Source organism: Microplitis mediator, chromosome 4, assembly GCF_029852145.1.
Source record: "Microplitis mediator isolate UGA2020A chromosome 4, iyMicMedi2.1, whole genome shotgun sequence".
NCBI lineage: Eukaryota > Metazoa > Arthropoda > Insecta > Hymenoptera > Braconidae > Microplitis > Microplitis mediator.
In genome coordinates, this window is record NC_079972.1 from 12,549,919 (window position 1) to 12,561,932 (window position 12,014).

Consider the following 12,014-nt stretch of genomic DNA (forward strand, 5'->3'; position numbering starts at 1 on the left):
ATGTCAACTGTAATTTTTTTTTAAATTTACATCTCAGCGAAATTGTCCTTTTTCAATTAATGCCTTAATTATTTTCAATTAATTGATAAAATATTAATACACTTATGACAGCTGTCATTCAAAATATTAAAAAAGTCTGGGCACTGTCTTAGAATGACTTTAGAGGGCAGTACTGACCAAATTTTCTAATTACGCCTCAATTATGGCACTCGAATGATGAAAATCTTCCGAAAAAATTCTAAAGCTACGAAAATTGCTCTGATAACTGATTAATAAATTAAACTAAAAGTGAAATTTAAAAATTCTGTAGCACCGCCCTTAGGTAAAAAACCCTAAACCCGATCAGTACCATAAGTCGCACAGTTGATTAACGCGTCCTTATTTATTTATTTGTAATAAGACCCAACAGCCAGATGGCCAATAACCGGGTCACAGTAATACACATAAGTATATCAATGTAATATAGCATCAAGTAATGACATATATAGTAAACTACAAGATATCTCGTTCATAGATTTGTCTTCAGGAAAAAAAACAATATTATTAAAATAAATTAAAAAAGACATGATTCAAATAATAATTTTGTGGTTTAATTTCACTCGAATGAAAAGTGAGCGGCCTATCCCTGATTAAAAAAAATGATTAAAAAGTATTCAAAATGATTTGTTTTTTAATCATTTTAAATACTTTTTAATCCTTCAAATCATTTCTAATCCTGTCTCTTATGGACATTTAACGTGTGAAATCATTTTTAATCATTTTTTTTAATCAGGGATGGGTCTTATCTATTTTATTTTATTTAACTTTATTTATAAGTGAGACAAATTAAATACCGTTGAGTTTATAGGACGAGTTGTAAGTTTGAACGAAGGCTATCACCAAATATGGTAATTCCTAAAGCTTGGATCATTAAACTTTGTTAATTTCACAATTTAAATTAGTCCTTAAATGCTGCCGGTATGAATCACCGTTGGTACTTTCGTCCCAGCACGTCATTATGGAAATAGTGGTTTTAATAAAAATAAAAAATATTTAATACAAAAGAGGGAGAGACAGGGAGAGACTGAGTTTTTTTTTTAGGATGCGGTTAGCAAAATTTCCGATGATAAATTTAATATAAATTATTATTCTTAAAAAAACGTCGGGTCTTTATTTATGATTTGAATTATTTATTTATATTACAATAATCACTGTGTCAATCTCAATGAATTTTTTTTTTTTTTTATTATTATTTTATTAAGTGAGTTATAAGATAAAGATAAAGATTACAGAATAAATAACTATAATTTTGTGTTTAATAAATTGTAAATTTTTTTTTAATGTCAAGATTAATTCTTATTATTTGTTTGATAAAAATAAAATTTTTAGTGCGGTAAGAAATTCTCAGGGTAATCATTTATAAAAAAAATAAAAATAAACTTACGGCATTTGATTTAGGTTTTGAAGCAGCGACGTAGGCTAGATACTGAATAACTTTTTTAGTGTTTTCTGTTTTTCCGGCTCCGGATTCTCCGGTACAAAGTATGGACTGGTCTTCACGATCTGTTGGATAAAATATATGATGATATTTATATGTTATGAGTATTGGGATTTAAAAATTTGTCTTATTTTTATTTGGTCGAATAATTATTTACGACTTTATCGTAATTAAATCAGTCTGGTTTGATGGTAAGCATTTGTATGTATGAATGTAAGCTGGTTTTTTTATTGGGACAACGAACAGTAGAGAAGAAATCGTAGATGATAATTCGAGCAAGGCTGAGCTACACAGCTGCAGCTAACAATCCTACGCGAAATTATGTTTATTCTTGTGATTGCGAAATTGTAAGACGAATAACCGTATAAATATTACTAGACATATATATACACTCATTTTTTATATATTTATTTATTTACTCTCTTAACCTTTTTTTATTTCAATTATATTTTATCTTTAATAAAAAATTTACTGTCAACTTTTATAAATTTATATTTTTTATTTTTGACTCAAATAAATTTCAATGATAAATTAATTTTTATGTTGACATCTAAATGTTACCTTAAAAAATAAATTATTTCATATTTTTCAAAAATGAAGTATTGTAAATTTTTCTGACTTTTTTTGAATTTTTAAGTCAAATAAATTTTATTTTGAATAGTAAATTCTTTTCAAAATACTCATAAAATAAATTTTCTAATTGTCATCTAAATTTTGCCTCCCAAAAAAAATTATTAACTATTTTTACAAAATCAATTACGGTAAATTTTTCTGACTTTTTTAAAATTTTTAAGTTAAGTAAATTTTACTTTAAAAAGTAAATTCTTTTCAAAATACTGCTCAAAATTTTCTGTTATCAAAATTTTACCTCCAAAAAAAAAATCTTTAGTATTTTTACAAAATCAATTATGACAAATTTTTCTAAGACTTTTTTTTAAATTTTTGAGTCAAATAAATTTTACTTTGAATAATAAATTTTTTTCAAAATACTCATAAAATTAATTTTTTAATTGTCATCTAAATTTTACGTCCAAAAAAAAAAATCGAGTATTTTTTCAAAATCAATTATGGTAAATTTTTCTAAGACTTTTTTTAAATTTTCGAGTCAAATAAATTTTACATTAGAAAGTAAATTCTTTTCAAAGTACTGATTAAATTTTCTGTTGCCAAAATTTTACCTCCAAAAAAAAATTTTGAGCATTTTTACAAAATCAATTATGGTAAATTTTTCTAACTTTTAATTTTTGAGTCAAATAAATTTTACTTTGAATAGTAAATTTTTTTCAAAATACTCATAAAATTAATTTTTTAATTGTCATCTAAATTTTACCTCCAAAAAAATTATTAAATATTTTTATAAAATAAATTATGGTAAATTTTTCCAAGACTTTTTAAAATATTCAAGTCAAATAAATTTCCTTTGCAAAATGAATTTCAAAATTTGTAACAAAATAAATTTTTTTAGTTTCGAGTAAAATTTCCACATTAAAAAAATTAATTTTACATTATCATTATTAATTCATTAGATTGATGATATTTGAGATGAAATTGAGGATGGGATCGGAGTTGAGTATAAATTTACCTTGTAACATAGAACGGTAGGCAGTGTCGGTGATGGCAAAAACGTGAGGAGGTACTTCATGTCTTTTTATGCCCTTATACCGTTCCATTATTTTTTCCGTATAAATCGGTAACCTTTTGTAAGGATTAACGACGACACAGAACAGCCCGGAGTATGTCTGTAAAAAAAATAACACATTTAATTTAATTTAATAATTTATAAATAACTTTAATTCCGCTGTCGATGTGCTAATTCGAGTGTTAAATTAATTTATAAATTATTCATAATAATTACAATCATGTCTGTAAACACGAGTAAAAAAACTGCTAATGGATAATAATAAATCAAGTAAATTTACTATTAACAAGACTAATGATTTAATTAAAACGTCAGATTGTAAGTATAACTAAGTGCAATAAAATTTTTTCACCAGTATCGCGATGCTGGTACGGGTCTTAAATAATGACGTTTAGCCATAAAGATAATATATAATATATATATTGAGGGTAAAAAAAATATGTAAAAAATAAAACAGGATGTTCATACTGTACATTTTAAACATCTATAAAAAAACCACAGGCTAATTTTTCTAAAAAATTTACACACTAAACATAAACATTTTTTTTTAAACTTCACTCTTCTACATGATTTTTTTTTACGAGTATTTTTATCCTGGCAATATTTTTTAGCCTCATGGTCAAAGAAATTCAAACATGACACGAATTGCAAGTGATTCATTTTGTCTTAAATATTTTTTTAATATGCAAAGTAGTTTTTTTTTATTCATTAAAAAGTATGAAAGCAAATAGACAAGAGTACAGAGGAAGTTTTTTTGTCGTTTCATTGATATTTAAAATGTCTTTTTTTTTTTTTTTGCATACAATTTTTTCTCTTATCTCTGATGCATCAATTTGCCAGATTGGCTTGATGCAACTAGACTGCATTAGTCTGAAATGCTACAAGGGCGTGAAAAAATGCTTGCAAAATTCATATATGTATATATATATATTGTATATAAAGAAGAGAACCAGTATGTACGAAAGTAAGTACTCAGTCTGGTCTGAGAAATTTTATGGACGTATGATTCGTCAGGAGGTGGAGCATACACGCAACTTGCAAATGGGAAAGTAGTGGAATGTCAGATCAATGACGTCATGTGAGCATACATGCATATTAATATATATACATATATATATAATAAAAAAAAAATAAATAAGAAATAAAATTGGATGAAATTTTTTGAATTTGAATTTTAAACTTTTTAAAACTTAACTTTCATTTATTATTTATGTCTACGTTTTTTTTAGACTTTTCCTTTGCCAAGACCACCATAAATCTGCATACAGGCTTACGGAGACGCCTACCTTGACTGTACGCATGGGCGAGCTTTGAAATACTTATGAATGAAATTGATAAAATTTATTTTCAAATTCAAATTAATTAACTAATATATATATAAACAAAATTTCTTAATTACTGAACCCTTTAACTTTTTACACTACAAAAAAAAAAAAAATTTCTTGCCTCAAAAAAATTTTTTTTACTCCAAAAAAAATTATGTACCTGAAGATCGGAACATTTTTCGCGCAACGAAAATGAAAATAGTTCATGAAATTTGTGTCTAAAGGCGACTTAAGGGGTAGCTGGGGGTGGCTTGTAATTTTCGGGTGACATGTGAAAAATTTCCAAAATCTAGATCCAGTAGATTTTTTCTTTTCATTTCTTTTTTCTTATTTTCGTCCCGCGAAAAACGTTTCGATCTTCAGGAACATAAAAATTTATGTAATTCGACTGCTTAAGGGATCGTTCCAGAGATTGGGGGGTAGTCTAAGATTTTTGACTGACATACCAGCATTTTATGCGAAACATTTCAAAAATCTAGTCATCCAGTAGATTTTTTCTTTTCCAATTTTCTTTTTCGTTGCGCGAAAAACGTTTTGATCTTCAGGAACATAAAAATTTTCGATTTTAATTCATAATGCAAAAAATTTCTTAGGGCACATAAACATTTTTTTTTGTACCAAGAAATCCATTTTTTTTGTGTACATAAAAAAAAAATATGTATCGCTAATTAATATAAAATTTTAATTAAAGAATTTTTTTATAAGGTTCAATATATATATTTTTTCAAGTAAACTCAAAATAACGATCGTAAAAAGTTTATTATCTCAAGTATTTATAATTTATTATATTATTAATAAAAGTAAACACATTCCTTCAATTGCTGACTCTTTAAATGAACTTGTAATTTATTTCACTATCATATAACCTAGATAAAGAGGATATAAAAGTAACTGGAATCGATGACATTTTAAATTCCTCACAAATGAATCAGTTAATTCAAGGGGAATTTAATTTATATATATATAATTTTTATATTTATTTATAACATTGTATCCGCATTTTTGTTACATTCGAGAGTTGAGACCAAGACCATCAAAGACTATAGTACAGAAATTGTTAAACGATTTGCGTAATATGTACATATATGAGTATATTTATGTGTATGTGTGGTATAGAGCCATCTCTATCTTCAACGTAATAAAACTCTGGGTTTCTTTTGCATCGTCATCGTGATCGCTTCCTCACACATCTATATCATGATTCATCCGATTGCTTTCCCCATATGTCAGTGTTATAAAGTAGTTAAATACTCGGTGTATTCGTCACTAAAAATAAATCTGTCTATAGTAAAATTATTATTTCATTTAAAAAAAATTTACAGATTGAACCTCCCAAGGATTCATCAAGCGATAAGTAAATTTGATAAAAAATTTTAGCGGAAAAAAATCCATGTGTTGATTGCAAATTTTCAGGCTTCGAACGGGCGAGTCTTGAAGGAGGTTATTTAAAAAGAGCTGACCAAAACCCAAGAGAAGAGCAAGACGGTAAGGTTCAACATTGTCTCGGTTGCTTAACTATAGCCCGAGTGTCCGAAGGTCCCCAAAACCGGTCCCTCGGGGTCCTGTGTCGTCGACCTATTCGACATTCTTCGTTGGCTTACGTACATATCTAACTGAGTAGAGCTGAAACTCCCTCCAGCATAAATAAATAAAAATATTAAATAAAATTTAATGGACCCTCAGCTCGTGAAATCCTTTTATATTTATATTTATTTTCATTCTGTCTGGGTACAGTCAGCTCTACCACATACTGTACTCTCTTGAAAATTCGGAGGTTACGGATTTTATTTAAATCATAATTCTCTCCGTCACTCGGAGTAAATATGGAGTTCGTTTCTTCAGCTGAGTGATCTAGATTTTACTTTAATTTGAATTCACTCTGATTCGGAGTTTTAATATTAAATTAAACTCCCTTTGGAGTTAATTTTACTCCGGGGAATTAAATAAATAGTCATCCGCTCATGATTCTGAAGTTAGCCGACATCTAAAAATTTTTGGATTTTCTTCAAACCGATATATTATAAAAAAAAAATTTGAAAAAATGACACCTATAGATTTTTTAATTTCCTACACGTGCATTTTTTTTTTTTTTTTTTTCTGTGATTGATTTGTTGAAAAAAAAATCTGAAAATTTTAAATTGTCGGCTAACTTCAGGATTTTTAGTGGAAACTCTAAATTGCTTTATTTGAATTTAACAATAAATATATAAAAATTCTGATGAATATCTGATAAATTTATGAAATAATTTGGAAAATAATTGCGTATTCATTGTGAAAAAATTTTACGGAGTCATCGATCGATAAAGTACGCAAAAGAAAAAAAATAATTATATGTATACATATATATGTCGTAATTGCCCGTATGTATTTTTTTTTACTTCCAACGGGGGAATATGGGTTAACCATAAATGGAACTTTGTGGCCCATGGCGCTACATATATATATATGTATATATAACGATACTTGTTTGTATTAGCGGCAATTTCTTTAGTTTGTCGTCTTGTCTTGTCTTGGTTTTGTTCTTGTTGCTGATGGAGCATTCGCAAACCAGGTTAAGGACACTTTGTCCTTATAAGGATCCAACTTTGCCTCAGTGATTTTACTTACTCATCGCGTATCCTTATTTTATTTTTTATTTTTTCTGTCTTCTCTATTTTAGTTGCGGACACGTACTATCGAGTCCTCCATGATTTATTGTGTATTAGTTATACATAATACATGCCGGCTTTATTTAAAATAAATTTATGATATACACATGTGTATTCATTTCGAGAGATCGAAACGTGGATTTGCACAAGTTTTTTTTTTGTGTCAAGTTATTTTTAATTAATTCGTCAGTCAGATATTTATATCACAATCACAATACAGTAAATTAAGTAATTGGATTATATACACATTTTTTTTTTCTTTAAATTAATTAAAATAATGAATGTTATTTTTTTTTTTTTTCCTAAAGTTTAATTAGTAGAGTAGAGAAAAATTACTAGTCTTATCATATAAATTATTGTCATATTTTAATTAAATTAAAAAAAAAAAAATTATTTTTTACTGTGATTTTTTTTTTTAAGTACAAAGTAAATTTCTTGATACTGAAATTAGCCAACGTCTAATAATTTTTGGATTTAAAAAAAAATGATAAATTATAAAAAAAAAAATATTTACAAAAAATGCACTTGTAGTCTTTTAAATTTTCTACATGTGCATATTTTTAGTTTTTTTTTTCTTCAAATTTAATGGGTCAAAAAAAAATCTAAAAATTTTTAATTGTCTAACTTCAGTATAATAAATTTTTAACTAACTTTTAAATCTTAAAAAATGATAAATTATGAAAAAAAAAATATTTTAAATAATTGCACTTATAGATTTTTTAATTTCCTACATGTGCATTTTTTTAGTTTTTTTTTTTCTTGTAATTAATTAGTTAAAAAAAAAATTCAAAAATTATTGATTGTCTGCAAACTTCAGGATCATAAATTTTTTTAATTATAAAAGTAGCAGAGTAAATAATTAACAAAATAAAATTTTTAAAAAATGCACATGTAGAAAATTAAAAAATTAACAAGTGCATTTTTTCAAAATTTTTTTTTATTAATTATTTACTCTATTTATTTATAATTTTAAATTTTTCTGATGTCTGCTACATTCACACTCATGGAGTATAATTATAAATTTAAATTTAAATCGGAGCAGGTGTTCCGGTAAAGTAAAAAAAAAAAGATATGAAATAATAATTTGCGGAAATATAATAAATAATAATCCCAATTATTATTTTCCAAAATTTTTTAGGTAGACAAGGTCAAAGATAAGAGAGTCCTAATAAAAATAGTGACGTCTAAGCCGAAAATAATTTTTTGTATACATAATAATATAAGGAAGTAAAATAGGTTAAGCGACAGCTTGTGGGCGAGTTTGGAAGCGATTTCATGGCAAACACCTGCCGGTTTACAACAAAACCCAGCCGTTCTTCAGTTCTTCTACCCATACATCAGCTAAATATTCAAATATTTTAAAATAATTTACTTTTCAGCCTCGTCACATTCACACATTCCGTAAATCACTGAGCAATAATCATCATAAAAAATTTTTTTATCTCTTCATTTACTATTTTGCCATTAAAAATAACGACAAGAAATGAGAGCGTTTTACTTTTTCATGAATAAATTTACTTGACATTAAATATTGATAAGAAAAAAAAAGTCGGCTAAATTTTATATGAAGAAATACTTGAGTGAATTTACTGTTTAATTGAAGAGTAAGTAAATATAGTAAATGAGTAAAATAAGACATTTTAAAAATTTTTTAGTCCATTTTTTTAGCGATTGAACGGTCGGTATGACATCAGCTTTGAACATCGAGCGTCTCCGGACAAGGCTTGCCGGTTGACACACATGGCTGGTCCTTACTTGTGATTGTTTCGTGGTAGACGGCCTTCCTCATACAAACATACACATATATGTATATATATAAATATGTTTTGTAAAATGTAAAGGTGTAGGAACAGAACGTACGAGTATGGATTAACTTACACACGCCCGTCTTTATCCGCGGGTCACGTACGAGCATGTGTGTGTACTTATAAACACACTTACACACATGCGCACACATGTTACAATATTTTTTAACGGTCATAGTGTTCTATAAGAAAGAGAAATGAATCATGTATTTACCATTATAGGTATTTACTGATAGATAAGTGACTTGAATATATTTTATGATCAAAACATTCAATGGAGTAGAATTTTTTAAAAATTTTTTGGAGCGGGAATTTAAGGAAAGAGAACAAATTTAATTTACTGTTGAAAATTTATTTTTGAATTGAATTTATGATAAAAAAATTTTATGACCGCACGAATTAGTGATTAGTTTTGAAAAATTTGTTTAATTGGAAAATGATAATTATTAGTTTTGGTGACGAGTAAAATTTTGAATAAATTTTTTGGAGCGGGAATTTGAAGAAAAAGAACGAATTAAATTTACTGTTGAAAATTTATTTTTAAATTGACTGAATTGAATTTATGATAAAAACTTTTTATGACCCCAAGAAATAGTAATTGCTTTTAAAAATTTTTTTAATTGGAAAATTATAATTAGTTTTGGTGACGAGTAAAATTTTGAATAAATTTTTTGAAGCGGGAATTTAAAAAAAAAAGAACAAATTTAATTTACTATTGAAAATTTATTTTTGAATTAAATTTATGATAAAAAAATTTTATGACCCCAAGAAATAGTAATTAATTAAAAAATTTTTTTTTTTAATTGGAAAATGATAATTATTAATTTTGGGGACGAGTAAAATTTTGAATACATGTTTTAAAGCGGGAATTCAAAAAAAAAGAACAAATTTAATTTACTGTTGAAAATTTATTTTTAAATTGACTGAATTGAATTTATGATAAAAAATTTTTTGGAGCGGGAATTGAAGGAAAAAAAAATTTTATTTACCGTTGAAAAATTATTTTCGAATTGTTTTGTATATTATTTCAAGTGTATGATGTTGTAATGCAGTGTAAATATTATTAATATATTAATCAGTATTTTAAAGATAATGAAAAATTTTTTTTTTATGTTGGAGGAAAGAAAATTTAATGTTTTTAAATATTTAAACAAAAAAATGAATTTTAAGAAATGATGAGTAAAATAAAAAAGTAATTTTTGATGATTGATGTATGTCAATATTGAGGTAATCAATATTTAAAATATATTTAGCAAACAAACATATTACAGCAATAGGAGCACAAAAGAATAACAATAAATAAAATTTCTTTTATTCGCAGAGTAATTTATAAGTCTCTGAACTAGTCGGTGAAACACAAAGTGACAGAAAGAGCTAAGATTGCGTATAAGATGAAAGGAGACCGATGTGATTGTTGATTATATTATTATATATTGAGGACAGAGGCGCGTATTGTGATTCAATATAAAACAAGTAAAGTTGAGAGTGAAAATACTAAAGTTGCGGGTGATTAAATAGTATAGCGACTCATTGTAATTCATTGTACATCGGGCTCGGTGCCAAAAGATCCTCTGGACTATTGAAGATATCTTCACTTTGTCCAAACAAATTTATACGCCCGCAGACTCATCTCAACAGTCGTATAATTAAATTTTTTTAAATGGATTACTGTAATATTTAAACGACAATGTCAAACTATTTGCCAAAATGTTTATTGGAAAAAATATATCAATATTTTAATGTTTTGATTTTTTGAAAAATTATTGGATTTAATTTTTTTATAATCTACTATGACTGAGAAACTCATACTTATAATTACATATGATCGTTTTGTCCTTAATGTAAGTATATATATATCAGACTGGGCCAAAAAAATCGACTATTTTTTTTCGATACTGTAAAAATATTTTTCCTAATGACCAAAAAAAAATTACTGTGCAAGTTTGAGCCCTTAATATTGATATTAAGAGGTCGGCTGGCTACCCAATTTCAAAACACAGTAAATGACAAATTTTTCGAGATCGATTTTTTAGTATTTTTAGTTCCAGTGGAGTCTTGTGAACATGATTCGATCCATGTTTCAAAAATTTTATTTTTGTCAGTTACTGTGTTTTGAAATTGGGCAGCCGAGGTGTATCGTTACGATTATTAGTTTTTTGACAGAAATTTCATTTTTTACCCAAAACTCGTAAATGATCTATCTGAAAAATTTGAGCAATGTATATTCTTAAAGGAAATTTAATTTCCTTCTTAGCAAAATCTTAGTAATTTTCTTCTTAGTAATTTCCCTCTCTTAGTAAATTAACGTAAAACGAGCCGTTTCCTTGTAACTGTGCCTTAAACATTGATTTGTTTTTTAAATTCATTGTTTCTATTTTGGATTTTTGTAACTACTAGAAATATTAAAATTTTTTTCAGTCAAGATACATACTCTTGAAGGAAATTTAATGCTCTACAAAAAAGGTCTCTTAACATTTTTTACTAAATTAACTCCTTCGAAAGTTATTCAGGTTATTGGAGACGTTTTGACTCAACTTCAACCTTCTATATATATTATATATATGTAATCCCAATTTATACACAACAATAATTAAAAGTAAACTATCAGTTACTGTTGGATTTATTAAATTTTTAATTAATTAAAAAAAAAAAAATATGAATATTTTAATATTTAAATTTTTTGAAAAATTGTCGCATTGAAATTTTTGAATTTGTTTATAATTAAGTGTGACAGAAATTTCTATTTATAATTACATATAATTCTTTTGCTATTAATATATAAATATATATAAAATTTTAGTATGTCTACTACAGTAATTAAAAGTGAGCTTTCAATACTGAACATTAATTACTGTTTAATTTACAAAGCTTTTAATGAATTGAAATTTTTTTGATATTCGGTAATTGACTTTATGTATAAAATTATTGTGAAATTTGGAAAAAAAAATATATCGGCTTGAATTTGAAATAAGTGTAGTGATAATATCAAGATAACATCTCACCCAATAAAACTAAATTTAAAAAATAATAAATCATGATATTAATAAAATAATCCTGCCCCGAGTACATTATACGATTTACCGCGAGTCTAGTGGTAAAAGTTTACTTTATAGTATATAA

At 26.1% G+C, this 12,014-nt stretch overlaps 1 protein-coding gene across 2 annotated transcripts in view; it reads right to left on the bottom strand.

Moving 5' to 3' along the window:
* Positions 1 to 12,014, bottom strand: part of LOC130667048 (myosin heavy chain, non-muscle) — a 32,078-nt gene that overhangs the window by 12,349 nt on the left and 7,715 nt on the right. For both annotated transcript variants that reach the window (XM_057468431.1, XM_057468433.1), the window contains 2 exons: positions 3,060 to 3,216; positions 1,424 to 1,542 (listed from right to left, as the gene is read on the bottom strand). In XM_057468431.1, the coding sequence (XP_057324414.1) occupies positions 1,424 to 1,542; positions 3,060 to 3,216 (276 nt within the window). The remainder of the gene's footprint in view (positions 1 to 1,423; positions 1,543 to 3,059; positions 3,217 to 12,014) is intronic.